The following is a 13459-nucleotide window of genomic DNA, read 5'->3' as shown; positions in this document are numbered from 1 at the left end:
TTAGCATTTGTTGTAAAACTGGTTTGGTGGTGATGAATTCTGTTAATTTTTGCTTGTCTGTAAAGCTTTTGATTTTTCCGTCGAACCTGAATGAGAGCCTTGCTGAGTAGAGTGTTCTTGGCTGGAGGTTTTTCCCTTTCATCACTTTAAATATATCGATATATCGTGCTACTACTTTCTGGCCTGCAGAGTTTCTGCTGAGAAATCAGCTGATAGTCTTCAGGGGATTTCCTTGTATGTTATTTGTTGCTTTTCCCTTGTTGCTTTTAATATTTTCTTTGTCTTTAATTTTTATCAACTTGATTATTATGTGTCTGAGTGTGTTCTTCCTTGGGTTAATCCTGCATGGCACTCTCTGTGCTTCCTGGACTTTGGTGACTATTTCCTTTCCCATGTCAGGGACATTTTTTAGCTATTATCTCTTCAGATATTTTCTCAGGTTCTTTCTCTCCTTTGTCTCCTTCTGGGACCCCTTTAATGTGAATGTTGGTATGTTTGACATTTGTCCCAGAGGGCTCTTAAACTCTCATTTCCTTTCATTATTTTTTCTTTATTCTGTTCCACGGCAGTGGTTTTCACCACTCTTCCAGCTCACTGCTTTGTTCTTCTGCCTCATTTATTCTGCTACTGATTGCTTCTAGTGTATTTTTCATTTGCTATTGTATTCTTCAACTCTGTTTGTTGTTATTTATATTTTCTAACTCTTTGCTAAAAACCTTCTTGCAACTTCTCGCTCTGTGCATCCATTTTTTCCCTGAGTTCTTGGATCATCTGTACAATCATTACTCTTAACTCTTTCTCAGGTAGATGGCCTATCTCCACTGCACTTATTTGTTCTGCTTCTGGGGTTTTATCTTGTTCCTTCTTCCAGAACTTATTCCTTTGCCATCTCATTTTGTTTAAGTTACTGTTTTATTTTTATGTATGCAGTGGCTTATGTTTCTTGACCTTGGAGAAGTGGCCCTCAGTAGGGGTTGTCCTATGTGTCCCAGCAGTACACTCCTCTCTCATCACCCAAGGGCCAGCCTGTTCCTAGGGTACTTTCTGACCTATGTTTGCAGACTCAGTGCTGCAGGATCATAGTTTTCTTGCTTCTAGTGTCTGCCCCCTGCTGTGTGAGGCTTTGTCTAGAAGCTTGTGCGGCTACCTAGCGGAAAGGGCTGGTGCCTGCCCACTGGTGGGTGGAGCTGGCTCTTGGCCCTCTAGTAGGCAGGGCTGTGTCTGGGGGCATGTCTAGAGGTGTCTGTAGGCTCAGGAAGTCTTTAGGCAGCCTATCTGCTGATAGGTGGCACTGTGTTTCCATGCTGTTAGTTGGTTGGCCTGAGGCATCCCAGCACTGGAGCCTACAGGCTGTTGGTTGGGGCCAGGTCTTGGTGCCAGGGACCCAAAATGTCTGCCTCCAGCCAGAGTTCACGTAGATCCCTGCTATGTCCGCCACCAGCTTTTATGACCCCAGAGAGAGCCACAGCTGTCGCCCCCCACACCACCTCCCCAGGAGACCCTCCAAGACCAGCAGCTAGGTCTGGCCGAGGCTCCTATGGAATCATTGCTTTTGCCCTGGGTCCCAGTGCATGCAAGATCTTGTGTGTGCTCTTCAAGAGTGGAGTCTCTGTTTCCCCCAGTCCTGTGGAGCTCCTCAGGAAGCTGGCCTTCAAAGCCAAATGCTCAGGGGGCTCCTCTTCCTGGTGCCAGACCTTTAAGCTGGGGAGCCTAGCGTGGGGCTTAGAGCTGTCACTCCTGTGGGAGAACTTCTGTGATACAACTGTTCTCCAGTTTGTGCATCGCCCACCCGGTTGGTATGGGATTTGATTATATTGTGAGTGTACCATTCCTACCATCTCATAGTTTCTTCCTTATGTCTTTGGATTTAGAGTATCTTTTTTTGGGTAGGTTTCAGTCTTTTTTATCACTGGTTGTTCAGCAGTTGTGATTTTGGTGTGCTCATGAGAAGAGGTGAGCTCAAGGTCCTTTTACTGGTCTCTCAATGGCCTATGTAATTTTATCTGATACATACTGAAGTGCTATAGAATTGCAAATTTAATTATTGATAAAAAATGGCTCATGTTGAGGAGTTGTTGCCCAGAGTGTGTGGGCTGTGAAAACTAATCGCTAATTGTCTTTGGCACTTGAAGATGACTGCTGATGAATGGCCGTACATATTGCAGTGTCCACAAAATATGATGTGTTCTAAGCACAAGATGCACCTAATGGTTCCACCCCTCTTGTTGAACTTCCCTCCTAATTTATCCCTCCCTCATGGGCTGTGAAACCTTTCCATAGGAACCCTCCAATTCTGCTGTCGACCAAGGTGACCTCAGCTGTTATCACAGTTACGTGGTCCGTGTCTGAGCTGCACCCTCTGTTCTGTCAGCATCCTTTAGTGTTTCCTCCATGTGCTCCAACTGCCACTTATTGACTTTAGTCTGCTTTGTAAAAGCTGGTATAATAATCCAGCTGTTATGAATCCATTGCACATTCCCAGTGCAAGACTCACAGTATGGTAAGAGCTGGAAGGGACCTTGATGGCCGAGTGTGACCCCATGTTACAGACTGAGAAACTGAAACCTGGAGACTTGCCGAAGCCCCAAAGCCTAGTTTGCCAACAGTGTTAGAACTAGACTCTAAGCCGTGTGTTTTCTTTTCCTTATGTCTTTTTTAAATGACTTTTTCCTTTGGAAAATATCAAACATAAACAAAAATGAGCTAGTATAATGAATCCCCCTTATATCCGTCCTCAGCTTCAGCAATATCAGTGTTTAAACAATCGTGTATTGTCTGTACCTCTCCAAAGATTATTTTACAGCAACTCATAATTTCACTTGTATTTATTTTATTTATCTCTTAAAGATAAGGGTCATTTTTAAAAACAGTCTTAATATCATTATCGTACTTTAAATAAACAGTAATAACCTAACTGCTTTCATCAAAACCCATTGCCCCTTGATATAGTAAATAGCCCAATTCTTACAGTTGCAATGCTGGTTTACTTAGGAGCTGAATTTCTGAGGTCTCAGTGTTGGTGACCTGCTTTACCATTAGATAAATAGTGGGTGAAATGCTTTCTATGGTTGAAGACAGAAAACTTAACTTGAATTTCCTATGTATTTGTTTCTTTTTGAGATTCCACAGCATAGCCTTGAGTATAGAGCAGTACTTATATAATTACCTTGGAAACTTTTCATAATACTTACAGTCTGTTTTACCTGGGAGTATAACATAGGGAACCAGAGACATTTATTTTCAAGTTGTCGGCTTCCTGTCCTGTTATATTTTCAAGCACAAAAAATCCAGTCGTCTTTGAGTTATGTTGGTCCTTCCAGGTCCTCATCGTCCTACCTGTCAGTCTGAGCTTCTGTACTACCTGGTATTAAAGTGCAGGCACAGATGGAAACGCACATGTGTTCGTCAGTTATCTGTGATTTGAAATGGCCTATAGCTTATCTCCCTTTCACTAGAATTGACTGTAGGGTGAATGAAATTACACTTACGAAACAAGGATTTTTCTTGTTAGGTATAGCTATCACATAACTTGATCAGCCTTTGGATTTTAGAGTTCTTAAAGTTATCATTTATGTTGTGCCTTACAGTTTTTAAAACACCTTTACAGATAGCTTCCTGCCTAATAGTAGTTGTTAGAGTTCAGATCTGATGGCATTGAATCCTCCAAGACAAACTAGCATAATTTACAATTCTAACTTATATTTTCTGGCTTTTACCTCTTAACATCTTGTACTGTGGCTTGGGTGCTCAGGATTGACAATGTGGTTTAGCAGCAACATTGCTGGTTGGTACAGAAAGACCCTACAAACAACTTGGTGGTGTTTGTAGCTAGATGATGCCTTTCATTACTGGCCTTAGCAGTCTGGCCTTTGAAAAGAAGGTAGTGGTAGCATTTTTGAGCATCAAGAATTTCATTGATTGATTCCTACAATAATAAGGAAGGAGAAAATCCATACCTCTAACAAGTTTCTTCACCCAGACATTTCAACTGTCACATTGTCATGGCCTGGGCTGTTTATAAAAACAGAAATAGGGATGTCATGGTCCAGACTCCTCAGCTTCTTTATCTAAACTCTTTAAGTTTCATGTAAAGCAGGAATGCTGTTGTTTATTTGCCTTTTGTTTCTTTTAAAACAACTATTTTTTAAAAGCATTTCTCAGTTTTTATTGGGTTCAATTGGAAAAATCTTTATTGTAAACAGAAACTAATTGATTGTAAGTGTATCAAACTGAGCTTTTTTTTTCCCCTCCTTTTTTTTTCTTTTACTGTTTGAGCCAATTTTTTCTATTCCAAACAAAATTCTGAACCTTAATACATGGACATTTCTCTTTTCCTTTGCCAGTGTGCAAATCTCCAGGGAGTCAAGATGCTCTGTTCTAATGCAGAAGGAGCATCCCTGAAACTGTGCAATTTTGAAGATCCTTCTGGTCTTAAAGCCAATTTAGAAGGTGAGATTCTATCTATAATTACCTTCTCTAAGGTAAAAACACACTGTTAAGTAAGTAAAAAGCCCTGCAAAACAATTGTTACTGCTAGAACATGACAACCGTAGGGATATAGATTTCTTCTGTCTTATACGTAGAGAATTTGCAAAGGGATTAAGCCATTGCTTGGTCTTAGTCCTGGTGACCAACATGCTGAACTTGGGAAATGTGGCCTCCAATGTTTAAGGAGGCTTCAGTTGGAGAATTAAGTATCAACATCTTAAACTTTCAAACAGAACAGCATAGCCTTACATGGACCAAAATTAAGAAATTCAGTTTGCATATAGCCAGGCAGTTTTTTTGTCATTTTTGGATATAATATTTTGTTTATGAATTCCTTATTGCTTTGTTGTGTCCATGAACTGGTCAGTTCATTTATTTGTATATTTAGAAGACACAGTACTTATCTTCACTGCCATGAACTTTCCAGGGCATATTTAAAAGTGCTAATTATCATAAGGCCGAATTTAATTCCTCCATCAAAAATACAGACTAAAACATGAATGCTTAATTCATAGTGTAAGCGAACAAATTGTTAACAAAGAACTCTTTATATATGTATGTTGGCTGAGAGACAGATTTATAATTCAGTCATTTCCAAAGGATCCAGAGGTCATCATTCACCTCTATTATACGTCACCTTGCATCTTTTGAAGATACATGACTATAAATATTTTCAAGTCCAACTGTGCCTAAAATGTACTCCCTTTAGGTGCTAATCTGAAAGGTGTGGATATGGAAGGAAGTCAAATGACAGGAATTAACCTGCGAGTTGCTACCTTAAAAAATGCAAAGTTGAAGAACTGTAACCTCAGAGGAGCGACTCTGGCAGGAACTGATTTGGAGGTGAGTCAGCAAGTTGAAAGAGTTTTTATTAATCTAGAATTACTGAGTAGCTCCTGCGAAATGTATTGAGATCATAAACAAAGTAATTGGCTGGTCAAAACTGCCAGGTAACATGCCAGCCCAGCTGAAGGGATGCTTTCCTTTCAATTGCTTGTTTAAACAAATTTGAATTCCAGAGTAGGATCCGGTCACCTGAGTTACAGATGCCAGGTTCAGATTTGAAGACTCCATCTGGCATTCAGTCTGAGCTGATTTCATTTCTCCTCTTCTCCTTGGGTCTCCCTCAAGTAGATACATTTGATAGATGCTTTTTTAATCCAGTTGATTGTGGTTTCCTTAAATTTTAATTCCAAACAGAATTTAATTGGGCCAGATTATTTCTTGAACTACTTGAGAAATTGAAATGACATCTGTGTTTGAAATCAGGTTCAGGGAAGGCCTGTTCTAAATCGGCATCATATTTTTTGAATCTCAACCTGAGATTTTCATTCTGTCCGGTCACCTTTTTCATCAGTATTGTCTTGTATGTATCATCTTGATTGGCAGATTTAGCGGGCAGACTCCAGAGCTGTTAATAGGTCTGTATCATCGCTCTCTGGTAGCTCTTTCTGCAACAGTGGGCATGTTCTGTGACTCTGCTGTCAGTCCAGCAACCACCAGCCACCTATGGCTCCTGAGCTTTTAAAATGTGGCCAGTGCCACTGAGAGATGGATTTTTTAAATTGTATTTAATTTTAATTCATTTAAACATAAGCTGCTATATGTGGCTGGGACTATCGTATTGAACAGTACAGCCCTGTACAAGAAAACCTGGCATAGATTGGATTGTAGAGACTAGCGCGTCAACGTTTAGCTTGCTGTCGAGTTTTTTAAATGTTTTCGCCTTGTTCTCTTGATAGGTCTTAGCAGCGTAGTAGCAGGCCCCATTAACCTTAAAGGCAAAAAGAACCAGCCTAAGACTGAAGGTATAAACCTATTATAAGCACCATTATTTAGTTTTTTATTACGTGTTACTGTCACCTATGATGATGATTGTTTTTCCTTGGTTTGAGTTAGCATGTAGTCAATGCGGTTAAACAGCAAAAAGCTTCTCTTTATCCAGCTGATTGCAAAGACTAATCAGGTTGACTGTTGGGGCAGCTGCTGACAGGTTATGTGCAGTCACCCTTCTCTCTAACCATTGTCCCCACCATCCCCAGGGATGTAGGACTTATCCAAAATCCCTGTCTCATCTGTCACTCCCTGATCTCAAGGGAAATTTGAAAGCAGTTCCCACTTACGGTGGTGGTTACACTGCTGTATACATTTATTAAAACTCATTGAACTGTACACATAATTTGGGGGTTGAAAAGAGGTAATTCCTTGCTCTAAGAGTGTTAGGGTTGAAGGAGAATCTATTATGCGATTTAATGAAGTGAAATCCCTTTCTCTCAGATTTTTTTTTTACACAGTCTTCCCCACCCCCTCGCTCCCATGCCTTGCATTATTATTGTTCATGGATTGTTTAGATACTTTTTACTACATTGGAGTCCATTCTGGATTTTAAATGCCTAAAACACAGAAGGGACATGCTTCGTCATTAACTTTTGTTCATACATATTGACAGTGGTCAGCCTGAGCATCAACTAGAGAGAGTAAATACAGAGAGAAGAAAATATGACTTTCTTCTAAAATTTCTGGAAGTTCTCCAGAAATAACTGAGTTTTATTATACAGGAACATTTTCCTAATACGCCCCAGGAATCACTTTGAGAGGGAACAGATAAGGCCTTAAATCTGTCTATTACTTCCAAGAATATTGTTTTTGTCCTACAGAACTGCGACCTGTCTGGGTGTGACCTTCAAGAAGCCAACCTGAGGGGTTCCAACGTGAAGGGCGCCATCTTTGAAGAGATGCTGACACCACTACATATGTCACAAAGCGTCAGATGAGAATCCTAGGGATGGAGGAAGATGCCGAAGATGAGAAATGCTCTCCGTATCACTTTTCTTTCTCCACCCACTCAGCTGTCTGGAAGAAATAACACTGGAAGGGAATTAAAAAAAAAAAAAAAACATGTAGAGGGTTATGCTTGTTCTCAGAGGTGCGTAAGGGAAAAAAGTGACTTTTTTTTCCACATTCTGATTTTAACAGAGAAGCACTATTTAGTAGACGTAGGGAAGCTAGATTAGATTGCTGCCTTTTGAGTGGAGTTAGGGGGATTTGCCTGGCTTTGTGACCAGGAATAGTATCTATTATATTTGCTTTTAAATAGGCATGATGTGGAAATACCATCTTGGTTTGAAATGCATTTGAAGATTTTAATTTATGAAAAGCACAACATATGCAATTATATTTATTGAATCTTTAGATGCAGTATGGATATTTAAATTGTGAAACTTTATGACAATTTTGAAAAGGTTGTTCAGGTTTATAAATATCAGTAGCTTTAGTGATGCCTCCCCTACTTTAAATACCTGTCACACCGTGTGAATATGGTGAGATCAGACTCCCCAAGGCTTTCAGGTTCGTTTTTTTTTTCTTTAAGAACAAAACATTAGCTAAATTAAAGAAATCCTCTGTTACTGATTGAGACAGAGTGGAAGGAAAGAGATATTGTTGTCCATCCTTGTCAGCTTAAGTAACAGTGGAACTTTCCAAATGGAGGAAGGATTTACCTACAGCTACAACTTTTGAATGAGCATTCCTTAGGATTTCATTCTTAGCAAGTTCCACTCAACGCCAGACCAGGCAATTTTATCTATTTACACTGCTAGCCTAGTTTCCTCCTGTAGAGTCAAAACAAGCATAGGAGAATAGTTCTGAACCAAAAAACCAAGGTGCATGATTAACGTTCATTTAATTCAAATGCTAAATAGTTTAAACAGGGCCAGCTCGGAAACAGGTATTAAATCCCAATCCACTGCAGTCAGCTATAAAATATGAATGAATATGGTAAATTCACCTTTTAGAAGTCAACATAATATAATTGCAGCTCAAAACCCTACAACGGGGAATGAGGACTTTTAAACTGACAGTTTGACTACAGCTATCAAAAAACTTAAATGAAAATAAAGGCATTTGACTGGTCCAAGATGTAATACCAATAAGTCAGCACCTGTGGTTCTTATATTTCTGGTTTCTTTTGTTTTAATAAATTTTAGCCTGGCTTTTTGAGTCATTATCTCTGCAGCAGCAGGGGCAGGGCCTGTACTTCCTTACCAGTAACCGGTATCCTATGTCTACCCCAAGAGCAGGGATGTTAAGCTGTGTCCAAATGGGTTCTGAATTCTACAGACTCATCGGTTTGAGGCAAGGAATCATTAAAAACCACTTTGTCTCCTTTGGGAGAATGACATGTCTTCAATATTTACGTAGCTTATTCTTCTATATAAACATATGCAAAGCTTTCCTTAACAGTAAAGGGTATATATGCATAGTGGGAGGAGGTCAGACCTTTACAGGTGAAGGAAAGCAACTTCAGAAATGAATTATTTTCTTTGCTTTATTATTTTTACCAAGACAGAGAAGTATTGTATTGAGAGATATCTATTTTCGTAATCAATATGTGCCTAAATTATATTTAAATCATTTCACTCTGTACTATATTTTCAATAATTATAGACTGTGTTGTTCATCCACTTAAGGGTACATCTGTAGACATAACCTAAGACTGCAGAAGAATCTGAAAGATCCAAACACAGTATGCTTAAAAAATACAGATTTTGGATCTAATGTATACTGCATTAATAAACGACGTAAAATGTTGAAAAGGAGTTTCTTGTCTTGCTTTTGAAAATCAGAACTTTCCAAATTTACTTACATTTCTTCAATATGTGTTGAAGACCAGCCCCAAGGGTCTGGGTGGAAAAGGAAGAACGTGCCGTTAAAGTTATTTCTTTAAGCATGGTTATCTTATGATCCTCCTCTTGAAATCCACCATTCTAACAACACAAAGAAAAACATTTCATTAACGCTTAACGAAAGAAAATACTGTCTTCCAATAATTCAATTTTTGTGTTTCTCTTTAGTTGATGAACATTATTACCAGCTAGCTTTTATTAGGATGGTTACGTATTGATACATTGCCCCTAAAATGTTCTAGCCTGACAACCAGAAGAAAGAAGTTTAAGAAGGAAGGGAAGTTTCAAAATAGTAAAAACTTCCATTGACCAGAGCAATGAAACATGACTGTACACATAGGTTAAAAACACGATTGTTGGAGGAGGGGTGGGGAAGGGCTAGAAAAGGGTTTAAACCTAAATTAGCTAATTATCTACACTGAGAAAATTCAGAACTCACGTAACTGTTCAGAGCAATACATATTCTGTAATATAGTCTAGTCTTTTAACTATAATTTCAAAGCCATTTTAGTAGGAAATATTGTAAATTCATTTTCTTATGAAGTTTACCATCATAAATCAAGACTTGGGGTGTTTTCTCCAACTGTTCATTTCATGAATTGGAAGTAAATCTACCGCAAGTCAACCTTAAATCATCTTTAATATATGAAAAGCCCTAGAATTTTTTTAAATCTCCAAGGAAGTATTATCATCTTTAAAATGTACAACTCTAAAAGCAGTTACATTACTTTTGGTATAAAGTAGCTTATGCAAGGATTAATTCTCCAAAACCCTTTCACAACCTTAGATATGTCAGCAGGAGTTCATGAGTCCTTCCTGCTGAGATTTTACATTAGGACAAAGAAGGTTTCCATCTGTCATTCAGCAAGATTACTAAACCATTATTGTTACATTTTAATAATTTTGAGGGTTTGTTTTTTTAATGCTAAAAATGGGGCCATTTTCCCTCTAAAGCCATACTTTAAAATTTAGGAAATTTCTAAATTTAGGGGAAAAGTATAACTATAAAATCCAAATATTTAAACCCAATTAACTAAATTCAGCTTCCTGGTAAATGGATCTATCCTTGGAACTGTGAAAAGGATCAAAATTTGTCACCAAACCTCCACATTCCATTAATTGCATATTTGTTTGATATCCTATTTGGTGATGATGTAGAAAATAAATTTGGCCTTTGCCCTTGAGATCTATGACAATGCTAAGGCAGGCTTCAAGGGCATGAAGCATACTGGATGAATTCACAGACCATGTGGCTGTGTTCATGTAAAAATTTCAAAGCATTTTTCAAAGATTTAATACCAACTAATAGAAATAAGCTACCAGAAATGCAGGGATGCTTAACCAGAGATAAGTGATTAACATGACAATAAGGGTCAGACGTCTCAACTCCGCTTTCATTACTCCTAACCAAAGACCACATCTGCTTAAGCAACACTGTTAGAAGCATATCTCTTTCAGCAAACATGAAATCAATTGGACGATTTAAACAAATATCGTTCAAACATAATGGACTCTTGTTGAAAACTAGCCTCTCATTACCTTTACAGTGAGATAAGTTTGCACTCCTCCGTGTCAGAATGGCGCTTATATTATTCAGTGTCTAAATGAGATAAAATAATTTAAATGAGATAAAGTCAATCACTTATGTTCTACTTTTTAATGCCCCCTCTATTGGCAATTATACTTTAAAGTTTATCCTCTTCAGAGGATCTGACAACCTCCACAGAGGTGGCTGGGCAAAGCAGGAGTTTATTTGGGTGGAACGACATTGCTCTTTATGCCAAGATCCTTGCAGATGTAATTATTTCACAGGACACTGGGCAACAACTGACTGGTTTAGCATCCTACTCGAGGAGAAATGCCAATCCTGGCTCTAAAATGAACACATATTCAGTTACTTTTAAACATTTTTCCGCTCAGCAAATGTAACAGGCCTTCCATCCAACTGTACATGAAGGTTTAATTCTGTGTCGGATAAAACATATCTTTGGACAGCGTCTGTGCGATTGTGCTGGGAGATGTTTACTAAGACCTTGAAAATAGTAGGGGAAGAGAATTTAATGGTTTAAATCAAACTGGTTTAAAGCCACCCTAGACTTTCTATGGAGTGGGATCTGACGGCAAAGACTTAAATTTTCTGTAATTTAAGAAAGAAGTATTAAAAGTCCACTTCCTTTGGAAAAAAAAAAACCCAACACATCTTTGATGCAGAAGTAGAGGAAACATTAGGTCTAACCTGGCTAAAAGGTCCTTACCTTTTATTCATTTATTCACACATTCATTCCAATCTATACTTATTGAATGCTGATTAAATGCTGGGGATTTTTTAATTATTTATTTATTTATTTGGCTGCACCGGGTCTTAGCTGCGGCTCACGGGATCTTCCTTGCCACATGCGGGATCTAGTTCCCTCACCAGGGATCGAACCCAGCATGGAGTCTTAACCACTGGACCACAAGGGAAGTCCCTAAATGCTGGGATTTATTAACAGATGTTTAAATAAGATGGGATCCTTGACCATCATGAGTTACAGCCCAGGGGTAAATCAGGAAAGACAATCATGGATTCAAATAAATGTAATAAAGAGTAGTGGATCTCTCTCTTTTTTAAATGCTTGTACTGTGTAAATAAAACGTCCGAGGGCTCACCGCTGGGGTGAAACATATCTCTGTAAAATCTGGATCATGATATCCACTTTGCAGGACTGTAATAATGAAGCAGGTCAGTCTCATTCACATGCCAGATTATCTCTCATCTTTGTACTCCCATGACCGTTAGCACAGGGATTTGCATCTTTTAACTCAATAAGTATCTACTGAAATGAGTTGACATGGGCCTAAATCTACTCTAGATGGTTTTGCATTTAGCGGATTCTAACTACAGTGTTTCTCCTTACCTTTCTGATGCTGTATAAGGCTTTCAAGAAAGAAGATGTGGTATATATACACGATGGAGCATTACTCAGCCATAAAAAAGAATGAAATAATGCCATTTGCAGCAACATGGATGGACCTAGAGATGATCATACTAAGTGAAGTAAGCCAGACAGAGAAAGGCAAACATCATATGATACTGCTTATATGTGGAATCTAAAAAAAAAAAAAAAAGATACAAATGAGCTTATTTACAAAACAGAAATAATAGAATCACAGACATGGAAAACAAATTTACAGTTACAAAAGGGAAAAGGGAGGGGAGGGATAAATTAGGAGTCTGAGATTAGTAGATACACACTACTATATATAAAATAGATAAACAAGGTCCTACTGTATAGCACAGGGAACTCTACTCAATATCTTGTAATAGCCTATAAGGGAAAAGACCTGAAAAATAAGTTACACATATGTGTGTGTGTGTGAGAGAGAGAGAGAATCACTTTGCTGTACACCTGAAACTAACAGAACATTGTAACTCAACTGTACTTCAATTTTAAAAACTAAGTAAATTAAATAAATAAAAAATAAGTCAAGGAGGAAACCTGGAGGGTAGCAGACTGGGGAATTTTCAAACTCAACGCCACCTACTTTAGAGATCCTATATGGGCTTGGAATAGTACCAATAATCACTTATTGCCTATAAATCAGCTCCTTTTAACACACGAGGAATCTAAGAGCTGAGACCAGATCCCAGGCATCCTGACTCAACCTCTACAATTATTGCACGGCCTCCTCCGTGAAAGTTTTTATGTGTGCGTTTAACATGACATTCTAAGACAGCTATTTTCCTTGAACTCTTGATATGTCTGTCAGTTTCCTCAAGGGGATCCTACCTAGCTAGATTTTAATTGCTTTGAATTGTGGCCTCAGCTATAGTAGTCTTAGCTGAGGTTTTAATGGCCAAGATTTAAGTAAATTTAACAGATAACACCAGTGGGTGTTCCAATTACATACAGCATTAAGGGCTTTATGTGAGGCTTAAAAAGTATTTACTATTAAAAATAAAATAAAAGTCCACGTGCTGTGCAATTAACCAGCAGGGAAGATTTCAGCGTCCTGGAAAAGTTTCATATAAAAAGGAAGCTAGAAAAATGAAAAGTCAGATTCAACACACTCCAAAAGAAGCTTGGGATTTCGGGGGACTCTTTGCTCTGAGACAGGTAAAATGCTTTGTATTTCTAGCACTGTTTGTAGACTGCATGCTATTGTCTGTCTATAGGGCACTTTATAAGAGCTAGGGTTGGGGCTTCCCTGGTGGCGCAGTGGTTGAGAGTCCGCCTGCCGATGCAGGGGACACGGGTTCGTGCCCCAGTGTGGAAGGATCCCACATGCCGCGGGGCAGCTGGGCC

The 13459-nt window shown here is 38.6% G+C and overlaps 1 protein-coding gene and 1 long non-coding RNA gene across 2 annotated transcripts; one reads left to right on the top strand and one right to left on the bottom strand.

Moving 5' to 3' along the window:
• The first annotated feature begins 2815 nt into the window (after nt 1–2815).
• On the top strand, nt 2816–7284 carry LOC112401422 (BTB/POZ domain-containing protein KCTD9). The gene is made up of 3 exons (XM_024747673.1): nt 2816–4449; nt 5198–5331; nt 7146–7284. Exons 1-3 carry the CDS (start codon nt 4317–4319, stop codon nt 7260–7262), a joined length of 384 nt encoding a protein of 127 aa, XP_024603441.1. The 5' UTR covers nt 2816–4316; the 3' UTR covers nt 7263–7284.
• Nucleotides 5327–12214, bottom strand: LOC112401424 (uncharacterized). The gene is made up of 5 exons (XR_003003580.1): nt 12071–12214; nt 10713–10773; nt 9134–9254; nt 7185–7356; nt 5327–6262 (listed from the first exon to the last, which is right to left on the bottom strand). It is a non-coding gene; the product is annotated as an uncharacterized LOC112401424 (long non-coding RNA).
• Between the last annotated feature and the right edge of the window lie 1245 nt (nt 12215–13459).

The sequence above is a fragment of the Neophocaena asiaeorientalis genome, unplaced genomic scaffold (assembly GCF_003031525.2).
Source record: "Neophocaena asiaeorientalis asiaeorientalis breed wild unplaced genomic scaffold, Neophocaena_asiaeorientalis_V1.1 scaffold429, whole genome shotgun sequence".
In the NCBI taxonomy this organism is placed as follows: domain Eukaryota; kingdom Metazoa; phylum Chordata; class Mammalia; order Artiodactyla; family Phocoenidae; genus Neophocaena; species Neophocaena asiaeorientalis.
Note: the sequence above shows the minus strand (reverse complement) of the source record. Positions and strands in the feature narration are given on the sequence as shown.

Excerpts from the sequence above, each read along its gene's own strand:
- LOC112401422 (XM_024747673.1), top strand. The coding sequence starts at position 4,317 with ATGGACATTTCTCTTTTCCTTTGCCAGTGTGCAAATCTCCAGGGAGTC. Across the intron at positions 4,450-5,197 it reads TCTTAAAGCCAATTTAGAAG|GTGCTAATCTGAAAGGTGTG; the intron begins GTGAGATTCTAT and ends TACTCCCTTTAG. Across the intron at positions 5,332-7,145 it reads TGGCAGGAACTGATTTGGAG|AACTGCGACCTGTCTGGGTG; the intron begins GTGAGTCAGCAA and ends TTTGTCCTACAG.